Below are 14,648 nucleotides of genomic sequence, written 5' to 3'. Positions count from 1 at the left end.
CGTTTATCAGCATTTTGCATGACTGTTTTTGCTGCAACAAGGCTGATGAGGATTTGAAAATCAACACATTCATCCTCCTTTAGTAGCCTTCTAAAATTAATAGACCAAGAGGCAAGTGTGGAGTCCTAAAATTAAAAAACAGCACCATTTGGATTCAAGGAGATTCTATAAAGTTTTGGGAAGTAGTCCTTTAGGGGTATTTTATCCACCCAAGGGTCATGCCAAAATGCCATTCTTCTTCCGTTACCTATCTTGTAAACAGCCAAAGATTCGACTTTTAACCAAGTCCTTGATATGCTGATCCAAGGACTACGAAGGCTGCAAATTACTTTTCCATTGGTGTGCCACCCAAAAAAGCTTATGCCGAGGATACTTTTCATTACTTGGCTCCATAGAGCATTTTCTTCATTCATAAGTCTCCACCCCCACTTAGCTAAAAGGGCTAACTTCTTTGTTTTTAGGCCTCCAATACCAAGACAACCATCAACTTGAGTTCCAGTGACATAATCCCATTTGACTAAGTGATTTAGTTTGTCCCCTTTGTGTCCTTCCCAAAAGAAATTCCTCATTAGGCATTCAACAATTAGGACCACCTCGTCCGGCATGAAGAAAATTGACATGTAGTAAGTAGGGAGATGAGAAATGACGAACTTAGATAGAGTGGCATGACCTCCTTTGGAGAGGCTATATCTCTTCTATTTATCCAATTTACCTTGGATTTTTTCAATCACCGATTGCCAAAGAGCATTGCTAAGAGTGAGCTCTTCGATATTCATATTCTCGACTCTGATTCTGATTGATTGGTGAACTCTTTTGGTTGTAAATGGGGTTTCTGGCCATCTACTTACCTTGGCCTCCCTTTGGGTGGTAATTTCAGTTTTGTAAATTTTTGATAGCTGGTGGTGGAGAGAATTCAGCACAAGCTTCATAATTGGAAATGTGCTTATATTTCGAAAGGTGGCAGACACACTCTCATTCAGACGACCCTTTTTAATCTCCCTACGTAGTACTAATCTTTGTTCAAGGCTCCCTCTTCTATCATCAATTGCCTTGACAAGATGGTCCGTGACTTCTTTTGTTGGTTTAAAGGCCCTTGGCCATGAAAAACATCCTTATTTCAGAGGAATGGTATAGAGTTAGGTGGGTCGTGGAGATAAAATCTGATTGTAGGACAATGAATGGTTGACTCGCCCCTTTGTTTGGAATTTCATAGGCTTCTTAGACTTATGACTGCCAAGGATTCTTTAGTTTATCAATGTTGGTCTGATGCTCTTTATGCATGGGTTATAAAGTTCAGAAGAAATTTCACTGATGCTGAATTTGATGATTGGGTTGCTTTTTTGAACAAGCTTCATCTTTTTGCACTGAATAATTAATGGCGATAACATGTTTGTGTGGTTATTAGAAAAGGATGGGTTTTTGCAGTAAAATCTCTCTCCCACGCTCATTGTGAAGCAAATAGCTTTGGAAACACAAAAATCTTGTCTTATTTAAAAGGCCTTTCGTACTAAGAAAGTCAAGGTTTTTTTGCGGATCTTTTCTTTTAGGAGGTTAAATAATTGTTGCTGAATCCTTTGAAGTTATGCTCTCTCCTAATTGACGTGTTTTTTTTTTTTTTTAAAAAAAGCAATGAGAGCCTTTGATACACAATTTTTTCTTCTATCCATTTGCGGCTGATTCTTGGGGAAGACTGTCTAACTTGTTCAAAATGCAATGGTGTTGGCCTTAGAAAGCTTTAGATGCCCTTTCACAGTTAAATGAAGGTCCTCAAGTTAAATGCTCGGGCGAAAAATCCTTTGGTCCAGTAGGATCTTTGCCCTCCTTTGGAGTTTGGAGGTAGTGGTTTGAAAGAAACTCTAGAATCTTTCATGATCAAGAAACTAATAGCGACTTTTTTTGAAGTTTGGTTACTCCTTTTCCTTCTATGTGATTCTCTACTTCTAAATTCTTTTGTAATTATAGCCTAACCCAAATTTATACGAGTTGGGTTTTATTTTTGCTTTGTAATTTGAATTTTAGTCTCATTTCATTGCATTATTGAAGAGGTTTATTCTCATTAAAAAAAAAGAAAAAAAGAAAAAAAAAGGAAAGGCCAGCCCTTCCTTTTTCAATGGACCCATTGGCACAACAAGACTGCTTACCGCCTGTAGGAGGCTAAACGACACACCTCATCAAGCCAAATGAAGAATGAACCTTTGAAAAAAGAGTGACTCCATCTTCACTCTTATATTTTCTATAGAAAAAATGGAAGCGGCTGTTGAAGTAAATCTACTAAGGAGCTTTGAGCCAGCAAACTTGGGCTGACAACAAAGATAGAAACTACGCATGAGAAGTTCTTTGACAAAAAAAATGCCATCTTTGACCCAAATACAAAAAAAAAGAGTTATTAATCTTGCAACTACCTTTTTCCATCCTGATGAGTCGAGGAAGCAACCCACGAGTCGAAGATGAACTGGAGAGAAATAGAGAAACGAATGACTTCGTCAGATCAAGTAAACTGTGGAGGATAAGCAAGAGAAGAACGTCAGATGCTTGATGGAGAAGTAGTTGGAGAAAGAAGGCGACGGTTAGAGTCCTAGAAGAGGAGAGAGGAGAGAGACCGGGGGAGGGGATTTAATCAAGTAACATATCTTATGTCCATCTTTTCTTTACTTCCTAGATGCAACAATTAAAATAACTGAGTGAACCATACAAGAAAAAGTTATTCTGTTTGCTATATTTTGTCTGATTTAGTTGTATTTCTTTGCTATTTCTTCATGCAATTAATGCTGTGAGACTAGTAGGGTGTGATAATTCTCACTGATCTGATGAAATGTTATTCGGCAGGAAGTGGATCCTTGTGAGGACTTGACTGATCTTGACATCCGAACTGCTATCCAGAATGCAACTGGTCCTAAATCTGCTTTATTTGTTCCCGAGGTAGGTTATGATACCTTTTGTTTTCCACTTCTATATTGTTCACAATTATCGTTCTACTCTATGTTTTAATAATCTAAACTAATAACTCTTCATTGTCTGCATGTTTTCAAGTTCTTTCATTAGGTGTCCACCTGAAAAGATTTAGTACCTTATCATTGATTATATGAGGAATACGAAAGAGGGGACAAACCCCTGAAGAGTCAAATGGCTAACAAAAGAGAACGCTAATTCAACTTTGATACAATAAATTACAATTACAATAGAATTGTGAGACAGTGTACCTTGAGGTTACAAATCTCATTGTCCAGTCGTCTTTCCATTTTCTAATGTCATTGTGAAATTTTAGTGGTCCCCTGATGTAGCTTAAAGGATACGAAGGAGAGAATTCTCCAAAAATCAAATCAAAGTCTTTATTATCAATTAAAAGTTATCAATACATGAAAAAAAAAGTTATCAATACATGAAGACAATCCTTCTATTGGTAGAGAATTAGAAAGAAAACTAATCCTAATCCTTGAAATATGATGAGACATAAAAAGCAAGATAAAGAAAATACAACCAAATAAAACGCTGGACTTGCGTAGAAAAATAAAACAAGTGCAATCAAATACAAAGCTAATCTTTATCTTGATCCATTAAGGATTTGACCAAGGTACCCTAATTTCCTTAATCCTGCCCCAACAACACACACACACAAAAAGGGCTCATCCTTGAGTTTCAAAAAGAAAATGAAGAATACAAAGCTAGTTTTTTTTTTTCCGAAGATTTGTAAAAGTTGCAACTAAAATCGTTGTCCCATGGGAACCTTGCACTGCAACTAAATTGAAGGAGTCCATAAAAAATTGAGAATTGTAGACTATGACCCTCGTCAAAATTTTTTATTGTGTACTCTGTACTTTTGGAGTGTAACGACCCAACTTTCTAGGACTTATACTAGATCGTCATTATATGCATGCATAAATCTCAAAACAACCCTCTCATAAATTTTAACTAAAATCAAAAGAATTTTATTAAATAAATAGCTTTTGTAAAATCTAAATAATTAAAAATCTTTGGTCAGGGTCCCCCTAAAATAAAAGTAAGTTTCATGACGCTTTGTAAATAAAAATTTTAAACACTAGAACTCTAAGTTCAAACATCAAGACTAGAATTTAAAACAACAAAACAAGCGGAAGCATCTGTCTGGTCCCAATGGCACAATCATGGATTCCTTCTGTCATTTGCCTGTGTGTCCTTATCCTACCTGAAAAACATAATATAATAAAGAATGAGTATAAAATACTCAGTAAGTAACCCCACTATCGGGGTCAGGCTATGTATTCTTGTCCAAGAAATGCAACTTCCTAGTGAGACGTGCAAAAACCTCTACTAATCCTAGATGGCCATTTAATGAATAGTTTAACTCAACCTACCGTAGATGAGATGTACCCACAAACCTCTAGTGAATCCCGAAGGAAACACAAACCTTTGGTGAATCCCGAAGGAAACAAAAACTTTTGGTGAAATCTCGAAGGAAAACACAAACCTCTAGTGAAATCCTGAAGGAGACACAAACCTCTGGTGAAATCTCGAAGGAGATCACCACTTCTGGTGAATCCCGAAGGAAACACAAACCTCTGGTGAATCCTGAAAGAAACATAAACCTCTAGTGAATCCCGAAGGAAATACAAATCTATGGTGAAATCCCGAAGGAGATAACCACCTCTGGTGGGTATCTAATTACGGGTAGGAGTAACTACCACTATCATAAACATAACATGCATCATAAAACATAGTCCCACAATATACAAATACATATCATTATGCTCAAAGTTCATCCAACAAGTCATATAAACAAAATAATTTAGTTCATGCTCGCATTCATTACATGCCTCACAAATACCATTAAGATAACTTATTTTTCCTCAGGCATCTGGACGTAAACAGTCTTAGAATCCTCAAAAATATTCTTAAACATAAAAACGGTTCCAGTAGTAAGATTACTTACCTCAAAATTTGGTCACAAATTTTAATCTAAGTAATTAATCTTCTTAAAATTTTGGAGAATCCACCCTATAACATAAATCACAAATTTAAAATTAATAACTAAGACCTAGCTCCAATCACTAAATTATATTGCCAAATAATTCCAGACAATTTCGAATAATCTTACCCAAGGTATGTTTAGATTCAAATCCACTTCAATACTTCCAAATCAGCACGACCCAAAACTAAACATAACAATTAGGTGTTAAAAACCCAATTTACAGCACCAATAATCAACCAAATATCCTAAAAAAACTTTTATGATCTTAAGCATTTAGCAAAACCTCCAAAAAAAAAAAAAAAAAAAACTTTTATAATCTTGAACATTTAGAAAAACCTCCAAAATCACTCCTTGATACTACTGGACAGCGACTAAAAACACCTTAAGACCTCAACTCCAACCTTCTAAATTGAAATCAAACCAACCATAAAACCAAAACTTCAATGGGTAGTGAAGATCTTCAAGAAAACTCACATAAACCATCCAATAAACCAAAAATCTTACCCAAATATGCAAATCCAACGAAACCTACAACACACTGGTGAGACGAACGACAGCTAGAATCACGACGGTGTGCGCTAGGACTCCGATGGCTCAACACAGGCGAAGGGATCAACGGAGGAACTCAGACAGAACGAGCCGACGTCGCTGAGTGGTGCGAAGTGTGCTAGCACGGGTGAAAACTAGCAGTTGGATCGTCCTAACTGCTGGTAGACTGGTGGCGACGTGCGATTTGGCTAACTGACTGGGCAACATTTGGGGCAGTCGATGGCCGGTAGGAGGAGAAGATCGGCCGCGCGAGGAGTTGTGAGAGAGGGAGAGAAATCGCTGAAGGAGAGTGAAAAAGAAAGAGATTTTTTTTCCTTTTTCTTTTTAACTTACTCGCTAATCGAGATAACAATATAAATATGCATTATATATATATATATATTCTCGTCCTTCTCAAAATCCTAAAACCAAATAAATACACATATTTAAATATTCTTTTCTTTTCTCTCTTCTTTTTAAACTCCATCTCCAATTTAAGCTAGACCCCCAAATTAATTAATTCAATTCTATTATATCCAAATTTGAAAAAGATCTTTTGTCCCCTAAAAATTCAGATCAAATTATTCTACAATAATTCAATTTTTAAATCTCAAATTAAGTCGTCTTAACCAAATTACTCAATTATCCTCAATATCCAAAATAAACCCAAATAATTTAACAAAAATTATCTGAAAATTTGGGACATGACATGAAGAGTTATCTCATATCATTTAATCAGACTAAAGATACGACAAATAAGAAACCCTATTCTATGGAATGTAACATTACAAAAAGGAGCTATAAATAATAATATAAATACACTCCCCCTTAAGTTGGAGCAAATATGTCAATCATGCACGCACAGCTTATTGTATAGGTAGCTTATTTTGCTCCATTTGCAACTTTAATAAGGATATCTCCTAATTGTTCTCCAGTCTTCACATATCCTGTATATATCAACCATTCTTGTACTTTCTCGCGAATAAAATGACAACCCACTTCAATATGTTTAGTTCGTTCATGAAACACTGAGTTGTTTGCTATGTGAAATGCAACTTGATTATCACACCATAATTAGCTGGCATGGTAACACTGAAGCTCATCTTAGATAAAAGTTGGTGTATCCACATTATTTCACACAAATTGTGACATAGCTCTATACTCTGACTAAGCACTTAAAGGAGAAACTACATTCAGTTTCTTACTTTTCCACGACACTAAGTTTCCTCCTATAGGAACACAATATCCAGAGGTCGATCTCTTATCTTCTCGAGATCTAGCACAATCAGTATCTGAAAAAGATTCAACCCTTTTATGATCATGATCTTTATATGAGATCCCACGTCCAGGTGCAACTTTTAAATAACATAGAATTTGTTCTACTGCAACTCAATGATCCACTATAGGAAAAGACATAAACTGACTCACGATACTCACAGAATAACCGATGTCTAGTTGTGTCACTATTAAATAGTTTAACTTTCCAACTAATCTTCTGTATCTCTCAGGATCTTTAAATAATTCTCCTTTAGTAATTTGCAAATTTGGTATCATCGGAGTACTATATGGTTTGACTCCAAATTTTCCAGTCTCACACAACAAATCAAGTACAAATTTTCCTTGTGACAAATAAATACATTTCTTGCTTCTCATTACTTCAATACCTAAGAAATACTTAAATTGCCCCAAATCATTAGTATGGAATTGACCCTGAAGGAAAGCCTTGAGAGAATATATACCTGATACATCATTTCATGTGATAACAATATCATCAATATATACAACAACCAAAGTAATACCATTGTCAGAATGTCGATAGAATGCATAATGATTAGATGTACTTTTCTTCATACAAAAACGTTCGAGTGTTTGACTAAACTTACCAAACCATGCACGTGGACTTTGCTTTAGTCCATACAAAGATTTTCGAAGGCAACACATATTACCACTCTCCCCCTGAGCAACAAACCTAGGTGGTTGCTCCATATAAACTTCCTCTTGAAGATTACCATGCAGAAAAGCATTCTTAATGTCGAGTTGATGTAGAGGCCAATTATCAACCATGGAAAGAAATAGTCGAATGGAAGTTAATTTTGCAATGGGGCAAAATGTATCAAAATAACAAGTTACATTGATTTGGGGATAACCTTTGGCGACAAGATGAGCTTTCAACCGAGCCACTATTTTGTCACTATTTTGTCAGCAAACAACCATTTACACCCAATAGCCTTCTTTCTTGCTGGACATGAGACTAAATCCCAAGTACCATTATCATCCAAAGCAGTCATTGGTAGGGTCGAGTTTAACATCACCCGTAAACCCGCGCCTATGCAAGTAATATTTATAGATCACCGAACGAATTACTTATACTAACTAGTAGTACAATCGGCAAGTCTGAGGTTGAACCTCAGGGAAGCGCGGAAGATTAGTGCATCAAGGTTCGATTCACCCAATGTAATTTAGATCATTGAACCAATTTATGACTTAAACTTCTTGTTTATGCTTAGCCCAATTGATTGGAATCCCAACCAATGGTCCTAATTATCTAATTAATCAAAATGCACAAAAACGAATCCGCTCCATACAAATTAACACATTGCATTAAGTTCTAGGGATTACTCTAAGATGAGTGTTTAACTTTCAACGTCTAATTAAACAATCATTATGGTTTTTCTCTAGGTTGATAGGAGCAGTCCTTTTTGCCTAACGAACCTATTGCTTTCATTGGGATTAACTTTTAAATATGTGTCAAATATTACAAGTTAATCACAAAGCATTAGAATCACACAACAAAATTAATGGGCGTCAATCAACAACTAAAATCATGCAATTCATAAATATAAATTCGGATAACCTATAGACAAGATCAATAAATCAAAATTTCAAGAAATTACATCGAGTTCCTCCGAATCCCTAAACTAACAAACCAAAACCTTACTTTCCCATAGAGGATGAGAAGCTACAATCCGACATCTACTCGATAAATTACTAAAGAAACGTCCAAAATACAAAGTGGAAGAGAAAAGAGAGGGGAAATTTGGTTGGAGGCCAAAGGTGGGTGTCCTCTTTTGACCTAAAGCGAAGGAAGATATTTATAGATATCATCGCAGCATTGCAACGCTAGAAACAACGGTTGCAACATGCAACAGGAAAGACCACAAGCGTTAGGGAAAAATGTTGCAACGCTAAGCATTCTGTCAAAAACTCAATACTCGATGCACGATGCTCCTTTACTCGATGTTCGACGCTCGTTTACTCGATATCATTTTACTCGATTATACTATACAACCTTTTACACGATGATACTCGATGGTTGATTATACTCGATTGTACTCGATGCCATTTTACTCGATTACTTGATGGTCGATCATACTTGGTGGAACTCGATGGAATTTTGGTAATTTCAACTCCTTTGAAGTCCGGATGCTCAAATCAACTCCAAATTACTTCAAATTAGCCCCGTTCTTTACCAAATCGCCCATTCTACCTCTTGATTGCTCGATATCTACAAAATAGGGAAATAAACACGTAAAATCTAATAACGAGCCCGAATTGGGCTAGGAATAATAGCTCTTTTTGAGAGCTATCAGTCATCTCCTCAAGCATTGCACTACGCCGCCCAAGATGAGATAAAGCTTCATGAACAGAATTAGAAATAAAGGTGGAATCAAGAGATGTAATAAAGGAATATGTGGGTGAAGACAATTGGTTATACGAAACAAACAAAGAAATAGGGTAAGTACAAGTGCATTTACCTTTTCGAAGGGCAATGAGAAGATCATCACTCAGTCCTGGATCAGATGTTGAAGAAGCCATTGGAGTAGGACATGTGTCTGAAGGTTGTTGTGGAGGTTGCCTGGAGTAGACTTGAGTAACAAGTGGGCGAGAAGCAAGAGACAGAAGGAGACAGAGTAGGAGTTGATATAGGAGAGGTAGTCTCATAGATAAAAAGATCATCCTCCGCCTTTTGACAAGGACTTGATAGTGAGGGACTAAAAGGTATACCTTTAAAAAACGTAACATCAAGAAAGACAAGATACCTGTTAAGAGTAGGACAATAACAACGATAACCCTTTTGATCACGTGAATAGCCTAGGAATATGCATTTCAAAGATTTTGGATCTAACTTGGTACAATGAGGACGAACATCCTGAGCAAAACAAACACAATCAAAGATCTTAGGGGCAATATGAAACAAAGATTTCGTAGAAAAAAGGACACAATGAGTAATCTCACTATTGAGAACAAAGAAAGGCATTCTATTAATTCGGAAGCAATCAGTGGAAACAACATCAGCCCAAAATGGATTTGTAACATATGTTTGAAATGATAAGGCTCGAGCTGTTTCAAGTCGGTGGCTGTTCTCTCTTTCAGCAACTCCATTTTGGGATGGAGTATCTGCACTAGAGGATTGATGAATGATGCCATATTACATATGTAAGATCCAAGTACATGAGAAAAATATTCACTAGCATCATCAGTGCACAAGGTTTTGATAGATTAAATTGAGTTCGAATTTCAACATGAAAAGCACTAAAATGAGATAGTAACTCAGAATGATTTTTCAATAAATATAACCAAGTCACACGGAAATAATTGTCAATAAAAGTAACAAAATAACGAAAACCTGTTTGGGACATGATTAGACAAGGACCCTAATATCAGAATGAACTAACTCAAATGGAGCACTGGCTCGTTTAAGGACTTTAGGACTAGAACTAAGATGATGAAATTTAGCAAACTGACACGAATCACAATTCAAAGAGGACAGAGAACGAAATTATGGATAAAGTTTGTTCGAAACTAATAAAGATGGATGGCCAAAACGACAATGAACTTTAAACAGGATGTAACTCTAGAGCAAGCCACAACTTTTGGTATCTTGGTGGTAAAAAAAATGTAAAGGCCCCTCGACTCATGTCCTTTACCAATAATCTTCTTCGTCATGCAATCCTGAAACAAGAAATAACCAGGAAAAAACGGGACACAATAGTTAAGCTCACAAGTAAGTTGGCTAATAGAAATTAAATCAAAAAACAATCGAGGCAAATGTAATATAAAGGACAAAGAAAGGGATGGGGTGAGAGGAATGGTACCGAATCCAAGAATAGAGGAGGTTGATCCATCTGCCAAAGTGATAGATCGGGATGAGGTAGGGGACATAGGCATAGACAAGTCAGAATTACCCGTCATATGAGTGGTGACACCAAAGTCTATGACTCATTTGGTAGATAATGTAAGAAGGCATTTCATATTACCTATCTTGGCAAGGGTGACAATGGGATTCGATGAAGGAGATGCGTGCAAGGATTCTTGGAATACTTGAAATTTAACAAAGTCATCGATAGAAATTGTAATAGACTTCTCGACCATATCGTTAGTGGAAGCTATTGAGCATGCTGAGATCGTTGAGACTTTTGTAACAACTTTCGGCAGTCACATCTTAGATGTCCTGGCTTACAACAATAGTGATAGACGATCTACTAAGAATATGATTTTCGATTATCATAACTACAGGTGTTATACATTAGATGCTCCCACATGCTTCATCTCAACCATTATGAACTAACACATGATTCCTAAATCTCATAAGCAAAATGAAAGCAAATCAGAATCGAAACCAAGGTCAACAAGAGCAAAAAAAAAAAAAAAAAAAAAATCCCAAATTATAACAAAACAATCATAAACCCTATGAACAAAAGGGTACTTTCCAAATAACCTCACACCGGAGTAGATTTCGATGGAATCAAAGGCACAAACAAATCGGAAACTAGGATCTGATACGAACCCAACCGACGACAGCTCAAATAGACCTCCCACGCGCTAGCATGTGGCGACAGAGATAGTACCTTCCTTCACGTGCAGCATTTTCTGACGTTAGACAAGATAGACCAGGCAGAAGACGACGATGCTCCTCTTGGGTTGGGCGGTGTTGACAAATGGTCATTCAAATTTGATGACCCAAATGCAAACCCTAACTTTGTGAGAAGCAAAAACCCTAACGTAACCGTTAAATGAATATTTTAAACCCTACTTTGATACCATGTACTCTGTACTTTTGAGGGAATAATCTCACATTATGTGATCAGACTAAAGATATATATATATATAAGAAACCCTAATCTAGGGAATGTAAAATTACAGTAAAGGACAACAATACATAATAATATAAATACATATTATAACACATTGATTGCTGAGAATAATTTTTTCTTGACCATTTAGCCAAAGTTGGAGTTTCAGATCAACCCATAAACCCAAATGAAAAGTTGTTGCATAACCTAGAATTTGTGAAGAAATGCTTTGAAATAAACCCATGAAAAGGGAGAACAAATTGAAATTGGGGAGGACCGAACTTGGGATGGTCTCACAAATTCGAAGGGGTCGGTTTGCATGAAACACAAGCCAAGGAATGAATGCACATATTGGGTCGGATCGCATGGGTTGGGTTGAATGGATCATGCGTTTCCTCCTATTCTTTCTCGCTCTCTTCCAAGCAATTGGTTGCAACCAGAAACTTCTTCAAATCTGTTTGCCCATGGTTGTCATCATCTTTGCCCCTGATTTGCCTCCATCAATTATCAAGTCTTCTTTCTTGTACATGACTTCCTTAGTTTTTGTCTTAGATTTTTCATCGCTCATTTTTTCTTCTTTGCTTAGTTGGTCCATCTGTGGGTTTACGAATTTCTTTTGGCTTTTTTGTGTTTCTTGCAAGATTCCATAACCTTGGTTGAATTCTTGTTCTTCTATTAATCCAACCATCTCTTGGTTTTAATTTTCTTGAATTATTTCTTTATCTAAATCTTATTATTGTTCTGAAAGCTTATCCATGTTTCGAGTCATCTTAGCCAACAAACGTTGACTCTCTTTTATTTCGTTCTTCATCTCATCCGATACTTCATGATTGATGTACAAGTTTCAGCCTTATGATTGTTGCAGTAATGATTCACGGGTGCTCTTTGATGTTGGCCATAATAATTTTCACACTCTGAAGCACTTTCTGAATCATCAAATTCTTACGTCAATTTCTTGAAAAATTGGTATTGATTAGATCTTCGAATTTTTTCTTGGTAATGGCAGTTTGTTTTGATGTTTCGACTTGTATTTAAATCTTTATTGGTATCACTTGAACCACTGGAATCAAAATTCCATTCTGGATCTTGATATGTTCTTTGATAAAATCGAGCATGAGCGACGTGACGTTGAAATTCCTCTTTTGAATCACTTGAGTAATAATTCCAACATTGTTTTTGGGAGTAAATTTGACTTTCTTGCCTATACCAACTGCTGCAACTTTTCTTGGGCATTTGCCTTGATAGTTATAATCCATTATTGCAAAATCTTTAAAAAAATCTCCAATTTCTTCTTTCTTTTCCAGAATTGGAAGCGTTCCCCCTAATTGGATGTTGTTCAATAACGGGCACAACTCTTGAAGCTCTCTCTTGCGATCGACATCGCCAAGAATTTCTCGATCTTCCACCAATGGTAGTCAATATTGGTGCAGGTGATTGATTTATACCAAATTGATGTTGTCTAAAAAATCAAAAGGAGAGAGTTCTCCAAGAATCAAATCAGAGTCTTTATTGTCACCCAAAAGTTATCAATACATGGAGACAATCCCTATATTTATGGAGAATTGGAAGGTAAACTAATCCTAATCCAAATTTATCAAATTTCATGTATTGCTTCCTACTCATACTTTAACTTTGGCTAATTCCAAGCTATGATCCAAGCAAAAAAGGAGTGGGTTTGAAGTGGATTGACAAGATTCAACATTGGTCTTTGGAGCGTTATAAAGCGCGCCTTCTAGTCCAAGGTTTCACTAAAGCATTTCTTTCTCATAAACAATTGTAAAAGAACCCTAGCGAAATCAGAGGCCTCCGTCTGCACTTTCAAAAGACGGCCACATCCGTCAAGTATCTTGCTGCGTGCTAAGCAATAATCTGTCTCTCGAATTCTGACACCAACCATCTCATAGGTGGAACACATTGTCGAGGGACTAGTCCTAATCCTAATAAATCAAAGAAACTAATCATAATTCTAATCAATCAAAGAAACTAATCCCAATCTTAATCAATTAAGGATTTGGCTAAGATACCTTACTTTACCCTAATTCTGTTACATCATCTACATTTGATACAATTTAGCCCTAACATATTATGGACAAGGTTTATCCAAGTTTGATGTTTATTTGATCTTTCAACGTGTGTAGGTTCCTTTTGAAGTTCTTATTCGCAAGCAAATAGCTCGGTTATTAGATCCAAGCCTTCAGTGCGCAAGGTTCATATATGATGAACTAATAAAGGTGGGTTTTTATTTATTCATTATTATTTTTTGTTTTGTTTTGTGCTACTTATCCTATTACCTGCTTAGTTACTTATAATTTTTTAATATTTGGTTGACCTCTCTTCAGATTAGCCATCGTTGCATGGTAAATGAACTACAAAGATTTCCAGTTTTAAGGAAACGGATGGATGAAGTGATGAGCAATTTTTTGCGAGAAGGCCTTGAACCCTCAGAGATTATTATAGGGCATATTATTGATATGGAGGTATTTCATCTATGTTTGATTTTGTGGTGATCTACATCCATAAGCATAAGATCATGTTGTTGTTATTTTAAATTAATTGTTAGTTAAGGGATACCTGAGTGGAGATGATGGAAATCCTAGCCGCCAAACCTTCCCTATCACTTCCTAAACCTTAGACGACATTTTATCTCTGGTTGCCGCAGTTGCTCCTCGACACACCCTTCTCCATCGCCGTCGTCTGTTGCAACTATTTCCGTTCATGTCTTGCCAAAATCCTTTCTGAAACCCTTGGTTTTCTATCCGTCATGGCCATTTTCATCGATCCTCTCTCTGCCTCGCTAAAATCCTAGCCCACCTTCCTTCTCTCACTGAAACCCTAGCTCATGTTCTTTTCTCTTGTTGGAACCTTAGCCCAAAAACCTAGATCGATGAAACCACTTTCTTTCACCGTAACCTTAGTCCTTGGCTAATCTTCCTTCTCTTTCCCTCGTCGTAACCTTAGCGCACCCTCGGCCAGCTTTGCCAATACCCTAAACCTCTCTCGCCACTGTACCCTTTCACCGTTCCAAATGTCTCCGACTGCCGCCTTTGCTGCATAGGCCAGCATTTTGTACTTGTTTGCTAAGATTTTCTTTTTTCTTCCGT

General features: G+C 36.6%; 1 protein-coding gene across 4 annotated transcripts in view; it reads left to right on the top strand.

Moving 5' to 3' along the window:
* The window catches only part of LOC120077951 (dynamin-related protein 3A-like), a 69,721-nt gene that overhangs the window by 17,625 nt on the left and 37,448 nt on the right, over positions 1-14,648 (top strand). For all 4 annotated transcript variants that reach the window (XM_039032087.1, XM_039032085.1, XM_039032086.1 and 1 more), the window contains 3 exons: positions 2,827-2,919; positions 13,686-13,778; positions 13,887-14,024. In XM_039032087.1, the coding sequence (XP_038888015.1) occupies positions 2,827-2,919; positions 13,686-13,778; positions 13,887-14,024 (324 nt within the window). The remainder of the gene's footprint in view (positions 1-2,826; positions 2,920-13,685; positions 13,779-13,886; positions 14,025-14,648) is intronic.

The sequence above is a fragment of the Benincasa hispida genome, chromosome 5 (assembly GCF_009727055.1).
Source record: "Benincasa hispida cultivar B227 chromosome 5, ASM972705v1, whole genome shotgun sequence".
Lineage (NCBI taxonomy): Eukaryota > Viridiplantae > Streptophyta > Magnoliopsida > Cucurbitales > Cucurbitaceae > Benincasa > Benincasa hispida.
The sequence above is the reverse complement of the archived record's forward strand: the minus strand, read 5'-3'. Positions and strand labels throughout refer to the sequence as shown.